General features: G+C 48.3%; 1 protein-coding gene across 6 annotated transcripts in view; it reads left to right on the top strand.

The window, feature by feature from the left end:
• Positions 1 to 18,954, top strand: part of SLC45A4 (solute carrier family 45 member 4) — a 129,883-nt gene that overhangs the window by 43,964 nt on the left and 66,965 nt on the right. For 5 of the 6 annotated variants that reach the window (XR_010577518.2, XR_010577516.2, XR_012416676.1 and 2 more), the window contains exon 1: positions 7,715 to 8,087. Coding sequence is in view for 3 of the 6 variants with exons in the window: in XM_073999566.1 (XP_073855667.1) it covers positions 7,847 to 8,087 (241 nt within the window). In the remaining 3 variants the exon portion in view is untranslated. Of the gene's footprint in view, positions 1 to 7,447; positions 8,088 to 18,954 lie in introns of those variants that run through there. The other variant, XM_045398758.3, reaches the window with a different exon arrangement.

Here is an 18,954-nt window from a genome sequence, read left to right as displayed (position 1 = left end):
ACCGATTGCCCCGACAATCGCTGGAACAGGCTCCAAAGGGAAGCTTGCTTTTCTATGCTAGGGAAAATCTGCCCGAAAAGTTGCACTTTTCTTTTGAACATACCAGAACAGGTCACAACTTAACTTTTGAGCTTCTCTGCATTTAAAGCAGCTGAGGCGGCGGCGGCTCTCAGGGGTATAGGATTGCCTGTGCTGGGGGAAGGAGGGGCGTGACGTCATGCCTCGGTCGGCCGTTTTCAGCTCTGTACTGAGAAGAATCATTTTCCTGTTTTCAGATAATGCTCTCGTGCTTATAGAAAATAGTTTCCTTACAGAAAACAATTTGCTTGCTCTAAGAAAGTGACCTCATGGCTGTAGTTTGCTGGGCGTTGGACTGGTTTTATGGTGTCTGATTGCCCCGGCTCAGTGTGAAAACACACCCTGCGCTGGTGCCCGGCCCCTCCCTGCACACTCCTCCCTTCTCTTCTCAGAGCTGCTTTCCTTTCATTTCTTGTGAGGCCCTAGAGATGAAGTGACTGGGGGAGGCCGTGAAGGGAAGGATTTCAAACTGCCTCAGAGGCTTCGTGTTCAGGAAATATGCACCACATGGGCCCTTGTTCCAATCCCAGCGAGGGCTGTGGGTGAGGAGGACCAGAGGGCCTAGAGGTGTCCACTGCTGTCTCTCAGGAAACGGACCATCACATCCAAACATGTGTCCATGAACTTTGGAAATACGGTCCATCTTTAAGTGGGGGGCTGTGCATACTTTGGTAATGGTTTGGTAGACTTGCTAATTTGATTATATTCTTTTTTTTGTCCATTCTCGCTCAGACAACAAAAGAATTAGATTGTAAACTGAAAATATAAGAATGAATAGCCTTAATTAGATGGGAAGGGACACAGGGGCCTTTCCAGCATGATAGACGGGTTCTGTCTTGATAGGAATGTGTTGAAACTGTCTGAGTAGTACATTCTCACTGCATGTAAATTATACCTGACTTCGTAAACAACACTTACCAGCTGTCATGATCTAGCCAGTTAGAGAACATAAGGGCAGAGGAAATCCCATTTGCAGTGACCATGACAAAGGTTAATTAGGAGAAAACGTGGAAGACCGTGGAAGGGCTGCTTTTAAGTTCTCCCCAAAGGCGCTAGGGAGGACGTGGACAGGTGCAGGAGCGCTGTTGTTCTTGGAGAGAACAACTCAGCAGCCTGAGGATATCGGCTCCCCCCAGGCTAGTTTATAACATTAATGGAATCTCAGTAAAAATACCAACAAAGACTTTTTTCCCAGAGCGAATCAGTCTGTTCTTAAAGTTCATAAAGTTCATGTGCTCATGAAGTTCTTGGCAATAAACATGAGAGAATTACTAGGACAGCGCTGATGGGGGAGAAGCAGCAACATCAGGACCCTCCCCTCCCCCAGCAGAGGTCGAGATGTCCCGACAGCCTCTCTGCCTCCCGCAGCTAGGTAGACAGGCACACGGGTGGGACAGATTGCAGCCTTGAGAAACGGAGACGCGCACGTCGACATTTGGTGTGTGCAAAAGAGCAGTCCCAGGGCTGGCAGTGGACTCTCAGATCAATCATACTGCGACACCCAGAGGGCCACTGGGAGACGCAAAGTGGCTGCTAACTCACACCACACTCGAGCATATGGATCTGAGGCCTCACAGGGACCCACATAGTTTTCCACTGGGAGCTGTCATCTGGGTTGAACATTCAGTAGCCTGTTACATGGATTTCCTGACCAAGACATGTTCTTGTGTTCTTAAACGTATCAGAATTTGCTAGTACCTTTCCCATGGGCTGCGGGCCCAGTAACCTGTCCTTCAGCCTTGGCCCTTTAACTGAAGAAATGCTCATGCTGGTGCTTCCGGCACCAACCCGGAGGCCACCAGCTCTCCTTTCAGAGTGGCCAGTGCTGGGGCCGGGTCACCATGGCCTTCCCTGTGTGCTGTCCCCTGCAGTTCCACCCGCTAGATCTTTCGGTATTGACTAGGTGATATGACCTTTAACTAACTAACTTTCTTTCTTTTTTCTTTTCTTTTCTTTTCTTTTCTTTCTTTCTTTCCCTCTCTCTCTCTCTCTCTCTCTTTCTCTTTCTCTTTCTCTTTCTTTCTTTCTTTCCTTTCGAGACGGAGTGTTGCTGTGTCACCCAGGCTGGAGTACGGGGGCGCAGTTTCGGCTCACTGCAACCTCTGCCTCCCGGGTCAAGCGATTCTCCTGTTTCAGCCTCCCCAGTAGCTGGGATTACAGGCACATGCTACCATGCCCAGCTAATTTTTTTTTTTTTTTTTTTAAGTAGAGATGGCGTTTCACCATGCTGACCAGGATGGTCTTGATCTCCTGATCTCGTGATTCACCTGCCTCAGCCTCCCAAAGTGCTGGAATTACAGGCATGAGTCACTGCACCCGGCCATGACCCTTGATTCTAAGTACAACACTTAAACTTTATTTTTAAATTATTTCCTGACTTCTCCTAAAATGCTTACAGAATCCCCAGGGCTTTGCAGAAATAAAATGTTTGGAAGCACCAGCTGCACCAGGTGGCATCCTGCTGTGAGCCGTTGGGTGTTGTCTCCAAGATACTCACCTTGAAAACTGGGTTAGTCCAATGGGTGCATATCCTTGAGGAAATTAAGGTTGGTTAACATGAGGTGATGTTGTTGTGATGGCTAATTTAGCCTTGTTAAGATTACTGTTTGGACAGTTGCCTCAACTTTGCCTGTTTTTAGAAGCTCGGAAGCTTGCATTGGTGTTGACACCCTAGGTTGATGACATTCCTTGGATAAGTTCATGAAGGTATGAGACATTTGGTAGATTTTTGTACTTACTGCTACTTTAAACAAAGTCAAGATGTCTAAAGATATTTGTTGTTTTCATCAATATAGATGCCAGTGAAGTCACCTGTGTAAAATCCGTGTACTGTGCCCCTGCCTCTGCCCTGCTTGAGGAAGGCAAGCCAGCTGTGTTCATGCGTAGGCTACTTGCGTAACAGGTGACACCCGTGCCATGCTCATGCTGTTTCATGAGGACTTCAGGGAGGCATGAGCCAGTGGCTGGTCACCCGGAGCACCTGGGCATAACTTGAGCATATAAAATAGTTTCCTTAGAGACTGGTGGGGTGGGGAGCGGTTTTCCAGTGCAGACACCCCATAGTACCTATCAGCTGATCAGCCTTGTTTGTTCATTTGCTTCATTTGTTCATTTAACAAGCCTCATCGAGCTCTTACTGTGTGGCTGGAAATGGTGCATATGGAAGGGAAAGCCCAGGTTCAAGAAGGATGGACATTGCCCACTGGGGACTGATGCTGGGAGATCTGGGGACAGATGAAAGCAGGGGATGGGGGTCTCTTGAGGGGGCTTCTCTCACTGCCTGGCAGGGTTTGGCCATCCACCAGTAGCTGTCATAATCCTTTGTGCAAGATGGGGATCACCCATTCTAAAGGGGTCCAGTGAGCCCTGAGAAGAGTCTCTCAGACTGGGGTGGTTGAGCTGAAGGTGGGAAGGGCAAGAGGTGGAGATGCATGGCCGGCAGCATGGGCAGAGCCAAGCTCAGCAGAGAGACTGAAGGGAGCAGGCTGGCGGAGAGGCAGCCTGCTCCGAAGGATGATCCCTCGACCGATGGGCAGCACTGCCCAGGCATGGTTCTAGAGCTAGGGGGCCTGATGTGGGGCCTGGGTGCACGGCTGAACGTGCAGCGCCGTCCCTGGCAGGCTGGGTCAGCAGTCCCCCAAGGTGTGAAGCCGTCGTGCTGGCCCCTCAGCCTGCTGAGCAGCGGTGTCTGGCGGCTCGCCCTGACCGTAGCCATGCAGATGCTCTGGCGGTGTGAGCTAGACGCCTTTCCCACCCAGCGGCTGGTCTCCCTCCTTTTCATCTTCTCTTTGAAAGGTCAGTTTTACACCGGTTGTTAGAAGTTTGGTAGGAAAGCCCCAACATTTCAGAGGAACTCCAGTGAGGTAGCTGACTTTCCATGTCAAGGGAGCCACTCCTGCACCACTCTGTCCTTCTGTGGATTTGCAACTCTGTTACTAAGAGTAACAGTACTGTCCCCTCCTCCCCCTGTTGTCGCAATCAGAGATGTCTCGAGTCATTGCCAAGTGTCCCTGGAGGGTGCAGAGTTGCCCCCGGTTGAGAATCGCTACCTTCAAATAATTCATATATTACTTGATTCCAGACATTTATTGCCTAACTGTCAGCTCTTACTGAAATGAATCTTAGGAACAGAGACTGCTTCACTTCAGGCACAAGTCTCTGAGGACACCGCAGTGGGACAAAGGGCCAATTGAGCAGAAGTGCAGGGTCTGATGTTTATAATTAAGTCATTAGGATTTCTTAGAAAACTAATTGCTTTTGTTCCTGCTCAAAACCCAGCTGATGTGTTCAGTCTTTGCAGACGTGTCTGGGTGTTATTTCTTCTCACAAAAATGCCTCCTCTTACCTGGTGGAAGAAAGCAGTTAAAATCATTGACCCTATTCTGGTACAAGATTGACAGACTGAAAACAGGGAAAATCGTGACATTTTCTGTTAGGAATGATTCCATAAAGGTGGGGGCGGAACAAGAATAGCAGAATGTTGGTCCTTGTTAAACCTGACGGTTTCTTATACTATTCTGTTTACTTTGTGTATGTTGGAAATAGTTCTGGCCGGGCGTAGTGGCCCACGCCTGTAATCCCAGCACTTTGGGAGGAAGAGGCAGGTGGATCACGAGGTCAGGAGATCGAGACCAGCCTGGCCAACATGGTGAAACCCTGTCTCTACTAAAAATACAAAAATTAGCCGGGTGTGGTGGCACACGCCTGTAATCCCAGCTACTCGGGAGGCTGAGGCGGGAGAATCGCTTGAACCCGGGAGACAGAGGTTGCAGTGAGCCAAGATCGCGCCACCGCACTCCAGCCTGGGCAACAGAGCAAGACTGTCTCAAAAAAAAAAAAAAAGTTCCATGACAGAGTTTTTTGAAAAAATATTGCGGTAAGGTGACAGTTTGGAAACTCTTGTTTTAATTGAGGTGTTTCTATGGTAGAGGACATTTGGCAAAGTTGAAAGAATTCTCAGATAAGGGCTGTCGTGTGGAATTGTAGCGACGTTCGGGGGACGTAAGAAGCAAACACATAGGTAGCACTGCTTGAGCCTTTGGTTCTGAAGGAATTAGTAGGCATTCTGGTTTCCGCTGCGGCGTGAAAGAAGATGTAGGGAAGAGCTGGAACGGAAGAGCCAGGCGCACGGCTTCCTTAGGTGCTATACGGAACCTCCCGTACAGAGAGCCCTCTGTCTCCTGGGGCCCCCGCGCCGGGGACCCACCTTCTCCGTCGAGGCTGCATGAGAGAGGAGCCAAGTGAAGACGGCACCTCGAGGTTTCTGGTCTCTGGGGAGAAAGAGAGGAGCTAATTAAGACCACCTTTGGTTCGGTGGAAATTAATGAGAAATACTTTTATTGAAACCAGTTGTTGGAAAAATTCTCAGTAAGATATTGGCCCATAGACCGAGTGCGGTGGCTCATGCCTGAAATCCCAGCACTTTGGGAGGCTGAGGCAGGCGGATCTCGGGGTCAGGAAATCGAGACCATCCTGACAAACACAGTAAAATCCCATCTCTACTAAAAATAAAAAAAAATTAGCTGGGTGTGGTGGCGGGCGCCTGTAGTCCCAGCTACTCAGGAGGCTGAGGCAGGAGAATGGCGTGAACCCGGGAGGCGGAGCTTGCAGTGAGCCAAGATTGCGCCACTGCACTCTAGCCTGGGAGACAGAGTGAGACTCTGTCTGAAAATATAAAAAAATAAAAAATAAAAAAAAGATACTGGCCCACAGACCTACCTTCATATAACCTTAAACACCATTTAGGTATGTTTTCAGGGGCTCTTTCTGGCACTTCAATTGAACTGAACCCGGTGTCTGGAGACCTAACTCCAGAAGTTCTGAACTTGGGGTGTTCCACATCCCCGATCTTATCTTACCTGTGGAGAGATTGACCTCATTTCCTCAAACATTTCCAAGGCAGCATTTCCAGTTGGCTTATTTCTGCTTTATTGTATGTGTTTGTCCAGGTGGAGAATTTGTCACCAAGCTGGGTTTGTCACTGGAGGCAGGGTGGTGGAAACGCGAGGGTTGGGGTGATAGGGTTCCACAGACCCTAGCAAAGCTGCGTATGGGTTGGGAGTCTCCGAACCCGTAGGTACCATAGTCAGAGTTTGGCACATGCGTGCATTTTTTTCTGAAGAGAAGGTCTGTAATTTCATTTTATTACCAAGAGGTTTTATAACCTAAAGGCCAATATCACAGGGTTCTAGGTGCCTTTGGGTAGATTTCGAACTCCCTGCTGGACAGAGAATCATGCTATCCTCATTCCATCCAGCCTCCTCCTACTTTTAATTTTTCTTTTTTTTCTTTTTTTTTTTTTTTGAGACAGGGTCTCTGTCACCCAGGCTGGAGTGCGGTGGTGCGATCTGGGCTTACTGCAGTCTCCACCTCCCGGGTTCAAGCGATTCTCCTGCCTCAGCCTCTGGAGTAGCTGGTATTACAGGCTCCCGCCACCATGCCTGGCTAATTTTTGTGTTTTTAGTAGAGACGGGGTTTCGCCATGTTGCCCAAGCAGGTCTCGAGCTCCTGACCTCAGGTGATCCACCTGCCTCAGCCCCCCAAAGTGCTGGGATTACAGATGTGAGCCACTGTGCCCAGCCTGCTTTTTGTTTTTCATTTCCACCTGTCCAGGCAGGGTCTAAAGTTTCCCTTTTTGGCTGGGCACAGTGGCTCATGCTTGTAAATCCCAGTGCTTTGGGAGGCTGAGGCAGGGGAGATCGCTTGAGCTCAGGAGTTGGATACCAGCCTGGGCAATATAGTGGGGACCTTAGAAAAATTAGCTGGGTGTAGTGGTGCACACCTGTAGTCCCAGCTACTCGGGAGGATGAGGTGGGAGATCACTTGAGCTCAGGAGTTTGAGGCTGTGCACTCCACACTCCAGCCTGGGCAACAGAGCGAGACCTTGTCTCTAACAAATTAGACTTTTTTAAACAAAAGTTTAACCTTTTGATTCTCTTTTTCCTACCTTCCCCACTTTTCCCTTCACCTCCTTACTTCCCTCTCATGATATCTGCAGCCAAAGGGCGTCGTCGCCAGCCGCCTCCAGCCTGCTGGAATAGTTACGTGCTGTGGTATACGGGGTGGACGATATTGTTACTGGCCAAAGAGTGAATATTTCTAGCGTTTTTCTCTGTCTGCTCTTTGATCCTGCTTTCCTTGATTGCCCCACCTTTGTCCTTCCCCAGGATTCACTTCCACATGAGAAAATGTTTTTCGAGAACGTAGGTTTGGTTGTTAGCACGGACGTACCCAGAGTGAGTGGCAGAGAGGCGTGTGATCTCGGGGCAGGTCCTTGGGGCACACAGCTTGCTCGGGGGTCAGGCGGCGCTCCACAGGGCCATCTGCTGGCCGCCCCTGACTCTGGCCGGGTTGTTTTCCTGTTTTGCAGATCATCCAGTCACTCGATGGGGATTACCAGCGGAACACCTGTTTGTGTCACCTTCCCACCTCTCTGTAGCAAGAAAATTCACTTCAGCACCTCTTCAGTAATAATGATGAAACTGGTATTAACTGAATGGCAATTATGGATTTTTAACTCTAATTCACAGTAAACCAGCAAGCCATATGTTTAAAATCCAACCAAAAATCGTTGTGTGTTGCTGCATGTCTCATACCATTGTGAGAAGTTGTGAGACACCCACCTGTGCAAAGAGGAATGTAAGTGTTACTTGCCCGAGGAACACAACCGAAGCAGAAAGAGAAGACGTCTTATTTATCATTACAGATAGATGAAAGCATTATTTATATAGATAGAATATATAGATAAATATATATATTTTTGGTGGTAATGAAAATGGCTCCGCAGAATGCCGACCCGGAATCTATGCAAGTTCAAGAGTTATCCGTGCCCCTGCCGGACCCACAGAAAGCCGGAGGCGCAGAGGCCGAGAACTGCGAGACCATCAGCGAGGGGTCCATAGACCGAATCCCCGTGCGCCTGTGGGTGATGCACGGGGCGGTGATGTTTGGCAGGGAGTTCTGTTACGCCATGGAAACCGCTCTGGTCACACCAATACTGTTGCAGATTGGTAAGTCTCCTCCCCGTCTGTGCGCAGTGTACGCTGAGCAGAGTGCTAGCGGACTGGGCGTGGCTCTGATCCTCCGGAGGTGGAGGATGGCATGTCCTGGAGAACCGCGGGCACAGAAGTCTTGGTCTCCTCTCCCTTCAGCCTGCCCTGATGCTGGTTTTCTTCTCCTGTTTTTAGCCAGGTTTGGGGAGGAACGATCTTCGTATGTTGACGCTGAATTACAGTTTTGGCAAAGTAGCTGAGTGTCTGGGGCAGATTGGCACTGATACATACTGACTCTCAGCTGGGGCCCATCTCCCCCGCTGTCCCTGCCAGGGCACAGTGAACGATGAGCAAAGGTTAGGGTCGCCAGCACTGACAGTCACTGGCTGTGTCATGCAGGCGAATTTGGGAGACCCGCTGTGCCACACTCTGATTCTTCGTGTGTAAAGTGATTGCAATTGCACACCAACCCAAGGAGGGTCCCAGGTGCACTTAGAACAGTGCCTGGCTGTGGGAGACACTGAAAGATGCTGTCATCTTATCATTGTTGCTGTTGACTTGAATCCAAGGTTATTGTGGATGGTAGATGGCTCAGTGACAGGCATTTCCAAAAGCATGAAAATTCACAGTCACATGCAGGTGGGCATGAAAACACGGAAATTCACAGACATGCAGGTGGGCATGAAAACATGGAAATTCACAGACACACGCAGGTGGGCATGAAAACATGGAAATTCACAGACACATGCAGGTGGGCATGAAAGCATGGAAATTCAGACGCGCAGGTGAGCAGGAAAACACGGAAATTCACAGACACTCAAGCGGGCGTGAAAACACGGAAATTCAGACACGCGCAGGTGAGCAGGAAAACACGGAAATTCACAGACACACTCAAGTGGGCGTGAAAACACGGAAATTCACAGACACGCAGGTGGGCATGAAAACATGGAAATTCACAGAGACACACACAGGTGGGCATGAAGGCACGGAAATTCAGACACGCAGGTGACCAGGAAAATACGGAAATTCACAGACACACCCAAGTGGGCGTGAAAACACGGAAATTCAGACACGCGCAGGTGGGCATGAAAACACAGAAATTCACCAACACGCACAGGTGGGCATGAAAACATAGAAATTCAGAGACAGTCAGGTGGGCATGAAAACACAGAAATTCGGACTCACAGATGGGCATGAAAGCACAGAAATTCAGACGCGCAGGTGAGCATCAAAATACGGAAATTCACAGAGGGGTACAGGTGGGCATGAAAACATGGAAATTCACAGACACACGCAGGTGGGCATGAACACATGGAAATTCACAGAGACACGCAGGTGGGCACGAAAACAACGGAAATTCACACACGCATAGGTGGGCGTGAAAACACGGAAATTCAGAGACACCCACAGGTAGGCATGAAAACACGGAAATTCACAGATGAGCGCAGGTGGGCATGAAAGCACGGAAATTCACAGACACAGGTGGGCGTGAAAACACGGAAATTCACAGAGACACGCAGATGGGTGTTAGAACACGGAAATTCACAGACACACACAGGTGGGTGTGAGAACACGGAAATTCACAGACACGCAGGTGGGCGTGAGAACACGGAAATTCACAGACAACGTGCAGGTGGGCATGAGAACACGGAAATTCACAGAGACACGCACAGGTGGGTGTGAGAACACGGAAATTCACAAACACGCGCAGGTGGGCATGACCAGGCTCACATGTGCAAGATGTGTTTCTTCCAGATTACTGGGCAAGAGAGCGGGGACCCTGTAGGGAGTCCCCACGGGGAGTGTCTTGGGCCTGAAAAGTTTTGTCAGAATGTTTAGTTTTCCTTATGATCTAAGGAAGTTTTGAGATCTGTCATTTTCCAAACCCTTAGCCATATAAGGTATCTGGGTAAGAGGCAGACAATTTAGAAGCATCAGTTTTATTCTAGAATTCCACATGTTGCACAGTAAAGTATTTTTAAGCCTACTTATTTTGGTGGTTTTAGGGATGTTTGTTGGTACAAACATAATAAAGTGTTTCTTGTTCCGTGAGCGCTCACTCAGCCTCGCTGCAGTGCGGCTCCCTCGGTTACGTGCACGGATCTGACTCCAGCATGAAATTGTAGCGTTTTCTCCCCCTGTGTGCGGGGCGGCCCTGCTGGCATCGGCACCGACTCCCTGTCACCCTGCCGTGGAGCTGATGCTCATTATTACCGAAATCACAGGAGATACTGTGTCCATCCCTCAATCGTGTCGCTTAATACATTAATGAAAAAGCACTCATCTTACTTTTCCAGTGCTTCCATTATTGCATTTCAGCGTGCTTTTCCGTTTGCAGTCCTGTGTCTTTTTTGATCTTTAAAAACCTTGTTTTGAGAAGGCTTCGTGAGAAGGCCAGAGGACCTGGGGCTCAGACACGGTTAAAGGACTCTTTTCTGGAGGGCTGGGGAGTCGGACGTAGGGGACCGGGTTCAGGTCGCGCTTTCGTTCTCTCCTGTGTGTGTCACTCTACATTTATTCTGCTTGTGCTCCCTGGGTGCTCATCATATCCTAGGGCATGGAGGGTGGACAGGACCCACATCTGTGGGCTAGGGGGCTTTGCTCTGTGGCAGGGGGGCACTTCGAGAAAGAAAGTGACCCGACCAGCGAGGGAGAGAAACGGGCTGGGTCAGTGTGGGCAGGCCTGTATGGAGAGCAGGGCAAGGGCTCTTGGGCATCGCATCCAGAGGCCGAGGGAGGGGAGACCTGGATGTGTTCATGGAACTGAAGGACCACTTCTGCGACTAGACCTTAGCCAGGGAGAAGTTGGGTAGCAACTAATTTTACTAAACATTTATTTTGTCCCTTCAGTGTGTAAGGACTTGGCACTGAGGCAATTATGAAAGCATTGTCATAACAAAGCTCAGGCGGTTGGAGTTACGAATTGGGCACCATCCTTCAGTTTCTGGACAATGAGTTCTGGTCGTGGTGACAAATACAAAATTTAGAACCTCTGGTTCCTGAGAATGAGTTGATACGATAAAGAGTCGTTAGGAACTGCTTTTCCCTAGTTTTCTCTATGGCGGATGATGTGTATTGTGGCTTTAAAAACCTGAATTCTTCCGCAACACCTTGGAATTTTCATACTTTATAGATGGTGGGTCTCAATTTCTATACAGCTTAGCACATTGCGTTGTTTGGTTTTGATTATTACATGAGACTTGTATAGATTTGAGAAAATTTCGGAGGACAAATACAGACGCTCCTCACCTTGCAGCGGGGCGACGTCCCAGTAAACCCATCGTTGAAAATATCTTAAGTTGAAAATGCGTTTAACACACCTACCCCACCGCACGTCATAGCACAGCCTCACCTTTCTTAACCATGCCCAGAACACTCACATCAGGCTGGGCACGCTGGCTCATGCCTGTAATCCCAACACTTTGGGAGGCCGAGGTGGGAGGATCACTTGAGCCCAGGAGTTCAAGACTAGCTAGGGCAACATACTGAAACTCCGTGTCTACAAAAAATAAAAAATTAGCTGGGTGTGGTGGTGTACACCTGTAATCATGGCTATTCAGGAGGCTGAGGTGGGAGGATTCCTTGCACCTGGGAGATGGAGGCTGCAGTGAGCCATGATCATGCCACTGCACTCCAGCCTGAATGACAGAGTGAGACCCTGTCTCAAAAACAAAACAAAACAAAACAAAAAAGAACTACTCACACCAGCCTATAGTTGGGCAAAATAATGTAACACAGAGCCTATTTTATAATAAAGTGTTGAAGATCTCATGTAATTTATTGAATACTGTACTCAAAGTGAAAACCAGTGTGTATGAGGACTCAAAATATGGTTTCCAGTGAATGTGTATGGCTTTCACATTAGCATGAAGTTGAACAATCGTAGGTCCAACCGTCATAAGCCCAGGACCTGTCTGCATATGTACTTCACTACACTATGTATGTAGTGCATATTAAAGGTAGCTTTCCGAAGTTGCAGGGGTGTCTGTTCCATATAAACCTCCAGAAATGGTGACTGAAATGGGAAGAGTTGTAGTAAGTGGTTAGGCTGTGGCAAACTGACCCTAACCAGATGAAAGTAACCTTTATTGACCCTAAGCACTACATAGTTCACGTAAAACTATAAGCCCTGGTCTGTGTTGAGCAGGAGAGTAGGAACTGTGAATAGAAGGTATTTTTACAGGTGATAGGAACAGGGCTTTAATGAGTTTGTTCTTAGATGTGCTTAGATTGAGTCCAGACAACAAAAGGCCCAATTTATTTCTCAAGGTTTGACTGAAATTACACTTACAAGGACAACGTAGTGACCCAAGTTTTCCCTGATCGGAGTGGGAGTTTCTTTAAAGAGTTGTCTGCCGTCCGTACCCAGAGATTTGGAAATACTGTTCCCCCAGTCTGGGCAGTTTGACAGTTGGCATGAGATGTCCACAGTGGTGTGGCTGTCGCCATTAGGACCTAGAATATTTTCATCACCCCAAGGCTCCCAATGCCCCCCACATCAGCCACTGCACTGCCCCCAGCCACCACCAACCTTCCTCTGTTGTCATGGTGCTGCCCGTTCTGGAATCAATGTAAATGGAATCACATAGCATATGGTCTGGCTCTTGTCACTTAGCATAATACTTTTCTGATAGATTCATCCATGTTACTGCATGAATCAGTACTTTGCCCCTTTTCAGTGCTGACTAGTGCTCCACTGAATGGATGTGCCGTCATTTGTTTTCATCCATCAGGTGGTAGAGATTTGGGTTGTTTCCATTTTGGAGGCTGTGATAATAAAGCTGCTGTGAACATTGACCTGCAAGGCCCTGTGTGGATGTGTTTCATTTCTCATGAGTGAGTCACTGGGAGTGGCTTGCTGGGTCCAGTGCTTTCCAGGGCGTTGGTACCTCTTGCATTCCTACCGTAGTATAGGAGAGTTCCCATTTCTCCACATCCTCGCCAACACTTAGTGTTGTCAGTCTTTTTAAACTTCATTCATTGAAGTGGGTGTGAGCCATATCTCATTGCAGCTTTAATTTGCATGTTTTTTTTTGTTTTTTTTAAGATGGGGTCTCACTCCGTCACCCAGGCTGGAGTGCCATGGCACTATCACAACTTACTGCAGCCATGACCTCCTGGGCTCAGCTGATTCTCCCACCTCAGCCTCCCGGGTAGCTGGGACTACAGGTGTGCACCACCACACCCATCCAATTTTTGTATTTTTTGTAGAGATGGGGTTTCACCATGTTGCCCAGGCTGGTTTCAAACTTCTGGGCTCAAGCCATCTGCCCACCTCAGCCTCACCAAGTGCTGTAATTACAGGTGTGAGCTACTATGCCTAACCTGTGTGTGTGTGTGTGTGTGTGTGTGTGTGTGTATATATATATTTTTTTTTTTCTTACACTTTATTGAGACAAGGTTTTGCTATGTCACCCAGGCCAGTCTTGAACTCTTGGACTTACGTGATCCTCCCACCGTGGTATCCCAAAGTGCTAGGGTTACAGGCGTGAGCCACTTTGTTTTGTTTTGTTTTAACAGGGACTCTGTTTCCCAGGCTGAAACACAGTGGTGTGATCATAGCTCTCTGCAGCCTCAACCTTCCTGGGCTCAAGCGATCCTTCCGCCTCAGCTTCCTGAGTAGCTTGGACTATAGGCACGCACCACCATACCTGGCTAATACTTTAAATTTTTTACGGAGATGGAGTCTCATTATGTTGCCCTGGTTAGTCTAGAACTCCCGTGCTCAAGTGATTCTCCTGCCTCAGTCCCAAAGTGCCTGGGCTATAGGCGTGAACCACTGTGCCAGGCTCCTCGTCATTTTTCTAATGATACCTTTCAGAAAGCAAAAGTTTTAAATTTTGATGAAATTTGGTGTATCAAATATTTTTTTTTGTTCTTTTTCAATTAAGAACTCTTTGCCTGATCTGAAGTCTTTTTAAGAGTTGGAGGGTCTCGCTACATTGCCTGGGCTGGAGTGTAGTACTGTGATCATGGCTCACTGCAGCTTCAACTCCTGGGCCTGAAGTCTTAATGATTTTCTCTTACGTTTCCTTCTAGATTCCTTAATAGTTCTCTCACCTAGGTCTGTGATCCATTTTGAGTTCATTTTTGTATACCGTAAGAGTTGAGGGGTTCCCCCTCCATCTGGCACGTGGAAATTGAGTTGTTCCAGCACCATGTGTAAAAAGGCTGTCCTTTCCCATTGAAATCCATGGCGCCCCTGTTGGCATTAACTGACCACCTATATTGTGAATCTGTTTCTAGGCACTGTTCTGTTCCTTGGATCTATGAGTCTGTTCTTGATACAATTGATTAATTTCTGTAGTTTTATGGTGCATCTTGAAATTAGGAAATATACCTACCTTTTGAAACTTGTTTTTGGCCAGGCATGGTGACTCACACCTGTAATACCAGCACTTTGGGAGGCCAAGGCAGGAAGATTGGTTGAACTCAGGCGTTCGAGACCAGCCCAGGCAACACAGCAAGACCTCATTTCTAAAAAAGAAAAAGAAAACTTGTTTTGGCTGTTGTAGGTCTTTCACATTTCCATATAAATTTTAGAATTATCAATTTCTACAAAAAGCCTGCTGGATTTTTACTGGGATTGCGTTGAATCTGTAGAGAATTGACATCTTAATTTTGAGTCCTTCAATCCATGAACATAATAGATCTTCTCGATACTTTTAAGTCTTTAATTTCTCCTAGGAATGTTTCGTAATTTTCAGTATGTAGGTCTGTCACATACTTGAAGTATTTCATTGTATCATGTTATTGTAAATGGTACTGCCTTAATTTCCACTTCTGGTTCTTCATCGTTCTGTAGAGTAGTATAACTGATTTTTATATATTGACCTTATACCTTGCAATCTTGCCAGACTCACTTAGTAGTTCCAGTAACTTTTAATTATAAGACCTGTATTGGTGTTCCTTCTTTCCTGATATTGGTAATTTGATCAGTCTGGTTAAAGGTTTATCAATTTTGCTGGTCTTTTCAAAGACTCTGCTTTCAGCTTCATTCGGTTTTTTCTTCTGTTGTTCATTTCTATTCTGTTAATTTATGCTCTTATATTCATTTTGTTTTCTTCTGCTTACTGGTTTTTTTAATTTGCCATTTTTCTAGTTTATTATTTTTCTATTATTAGATGGGGTCTCACTGTGTTGCCCAGGCTGGCTGGACTGAAACTCCTGGGCTCAGGAGATCCTCCTGCCTCAGCCTCCTGAGTAGCTGGGATTGCAGGTGTGTACCACCACAACTGACTACTTTTTCTAGTTTAAGGTCGAGCCTAGAGCATTGGTTTTTTTTAGACTTTTCTTTCCTAATAAAATCATTTATTAGAAATGGCTTCATTTCTAATAAATAAAATTGCTGGTACGCAGAGGGGTCAGGGAGGAATATCAAGAGACTGTTAAGAGACCCCTGAGATACCCTCTGTGTGACCCCGGTGACCTTCATCCCCTGGTTTTCACGGCCTTGTGCAATCCCCTCCCCTTGAGTAATTCCTGTTAACCAATAGAATATGGCAGCACTGAGGGAATGTGGTCTGATGCGAACGTGTGACTCCACCTTGCTGGGAGATCCTCTCTGTTGCTGCCTTGGCCTGCACATTTTGATGAGTCAAGCTGCTTTCTTAGAAAGACCCATATGGCGAATAACTGAGCAGGAGGCCTCAGCCAACACCCCCAGGGCCGAGGCTGTCGGTCCAGGAGCCTGAGAGAGGCCCTAAGCCAGAGCTACCCCACAGAGCTGTGCCTGGATTCCCGGCCATAGGAGCTGTGTGGCCGTAACTGTCGCTCTGTGCCGCTGGATGCCGTGCAGTTTGTTACGCGGCAGCAGGAAACCAGAACACATGCTCAGAAGATTCTGGTGGCCAGACTCTTGGACTGCACTGCTTCCCCCTGTATAACTTAGGGTGCGTTGGTATCTTTCCCATTGTCTGAATCCTCATCTTGGTAGAAGGGGTACGAAAGTACTGCAGATGAAGCATGTTTGTATTGATAAATATCTCAGCAAAAACCTTAGATGATAACTCGTTTTGAAATATCAAGCAATAGCAAGTCTGCCCTTTCTCTCTTCCCCAGAGAAAACTTTCCCTTTGGAAATCAGCAAACTGGAAGCTGTGAGAAGCAAATTAGCTCCATCTCTGCCATCAGCAGAATCAGTAGAGGAGTTGTTCGAAATCTAGGAGCAGCCAGCTGATGCCTGTGTGTGTGCGGTGGCCCTTGATGGCAGTTTCCTAAAGTGATTCACCCTGCACCATCCTTACTCCAGGCAGTGTGCCGTCTTCTGCAGACGTCAGTGGTGACACTGCCTGTGATGCTGCTGGCAGACAGTGCTGCTGCCCCTGGGAGGCCCCTCCCTTCCCCCCAGCAGACAATTCTGCCGCCCCTGGGAGGCCCCTCCCTTCCCCCTGCCCTTGATTCCTGGCCTGAGGGCTGGTCTTTAGGTCCTGTTGCTTCCTCTTACTTCCTCCCATGTGGCCTCCCTGGAGTCCTTGCACCACACACAGTGGGGTTGGGACACGCTGAGGGTCTGTGAGTCCCATCTAGCTCTAAGGGTCCAGCTTTCTCTGAGTGACAGGTTGGGAGCTGTCTGCCATCAGGTGACTTTGGTGTGCTCGTGATGCTGAGACCAACTTTTTGGGGTCTCCTGGGAGACCCTGATGCTCTGGGATTCTCCAGGCTGCCCCCTGGGTCAGCCCTGGGGGAGGCAAGCAGTAAGGGGGGCTCTGGGAACCCTGGACAGAAGAGCGGAAGGCCCATTGTTCGTTTAGTGATGAATTAACACTTTCCTTTATGATGATGATTCAAGTCCTGTTTCTGGTTTCTCTTTCATTTCCATTATTTGCTCAAGTGACAGAAATTTCCTGTCCCTCCCCAAAACGGTGGTGGTGGAGGTAGCAGCAGCCAACAACCCAATGTTGGCTCCTCTCGGAGAATCCAAAAATCGATCGTTTTCCATGTGTGCAGCCTTACTTATCTCTGCAGATACCAGCATCTCGTTTCTTCTGGAAGCGTGTGCAGAGTTAACACATATGATGTGCTTAGAACAGAGCCTGTAATTTTAGCTGTTATTACTGTCATTATTTATTTTTTTTCTCCACTTGGGTTCCTAGTCACCGGCCTTGGTAACTTTCATCGAGGGCCTCCCTCGCACTGAGTGTTGAAAAGTCACTCAGTGGTTCAGTTTGCATCCCATTCATTGCACCCCAGTACAGCCCAGCCTCCACCTCCCCCCCAACCCCCACATGTCTTCTTGCTGAATGCACAGGGATGTCCTCATTTCCAGACTCGAGGTTTTCTGGGCCCTGGTGCTGGCCCTGTCTCCATCGCACAGGACTGAGTGGGCCTGGCTTCCGGCTCTGCCTTCCCTCACTCTTTTCCTGTGTGTGTCCTGTCCTGAGCCCCATCAGTGTCACACTGGACAACTCCAGGGTCTGTCACACTCAGTACGTTTGAGAGAGCAATGCTTTCAAAAATGGTGCTGTGTTGGATTTGATGAAACACAGCCCATCTATCTCCAGGCCAGACTTGTCTCTGCAGCTGTTTACTGCTCACGTCCGCCTGTCCTGGCCCCGCTGCATGCTCCCACTCAACACACTCCACAGTGTGCGCATCTCTTCAGTGTTCACGTTGCTCCAGGACCCCCTGCAGCCCTGTCTTTCCACCCCTTGTTCCTGCAGGATGCCCTCTCCCTCCTAGACGGTGCATCCCCTAAGGACCAGGTCCGACTCACCTTTGTTCCAAACCATGCCCAGCATGGAACAGAGGCTTGCGGGAATGAAGGAATGACTTGCTGATGAAGGGGAAATTGACATGCCTTAGGCGCCTCACATGACCACCGGCCAGAAGCTGATGCATTATATTCCAGAGGAGGCTAGAGGCCATTCTGCCTCCGGCCCAGGCATGGCTGGACTCCATCTGGAGCTGCTCACTTGGAGGAGGCACAGGGGAACCTCCTGCAGGCAGGGTAGGGAGGAGGCCTTTCAAACCCAGGTGTTACCAGTCAGCACTGTGGCCAAGACAGAACCTCCTGTGACCTCAGGACGGGCGGAGCGCACCGTGAAGAATCAGGGGCAGTCTCCCAAGTAGCCGAGTTGATTGGGAGGGCAATTGGGTATACAGCTGACCCTTAAGCAAGTCGGGTTAGGGGTGCTGACTCCCCGTGCAGTCAAAAATCCATGTGTATCTTTTGACTTCCCCTAAAACCTGACTACCGATAGCTTCCTGACTGGAAGCCTTACCAATCATGTAAGCAGGCAGAAAACACATCCCTTCTATGTTCTATGTGGTATATGTTTACAGCCAAGTAACCTGAAGAAAACAGAGCTAAGAAAAGTATAAAGAAGAGAAATGTATTTCCTATTCGTTATGTGGAAGTGGACCGTCATAAAGGCCTTCATCCTCATCTTCATGTTGAGCAGGCTGAGGAGGAACAGGGGTGGGTCTTGCTGTCTCGGGTGGCAGAGGCGGGAGAAAATCTGTGTAAGTGACCGGTACAGTTCAAACTCACATTGTTCAAGGGTCAGCTGCATTTAAATTTATTTTTGAGACAGGTCTCTGTCGCCCAGGCTGGAGCACAGTGGTGCGATTACGGCTCACTGCAACCGTGACCTCCCAGGCTCAAGCCATCCTACTGTCTCGGCCTCCCAAAGTGCTGAGATGGTAGGTGTGAGCCACTGTACCCGGCCTGTATTTAAATCTCGCAAAGTTTCTGGCAAATATCATTTCAGTGTTAGTATGGTTGATGGCAAGTGGTTCTGTTTTTCTGACAGTGGAAGGAATGGGTTTTCCTGTTCTTAAAAACCCTTTCTAGTTTGTGGGAATAAAAGCGCCATTGACACAGATGCCATTGCGCTTCCGTGCTTGCCGCAGCGGGGGACTGTGCACCTGGCGGAGCTGCCCT

This window comes from Macaca fascicularis, chromosome 8 (genome assembly GCF_037993035.2).
Source record: "Macaca fascicularis isolate 582-1 chromosome 8, T2T-MFA8v1.1".
NCBI classification, from domain to species: Eukaryota; Metazoa; Chordata; class Mammalia; order Primates; family Cercopithecidae; genus Macaca; species Macaca fascicularis.
The sequence above is the reverse complement of the archived record's forward strand: the minus strand, read 5'-3'. Positions and strand labels throughout refer to the sequence as shown.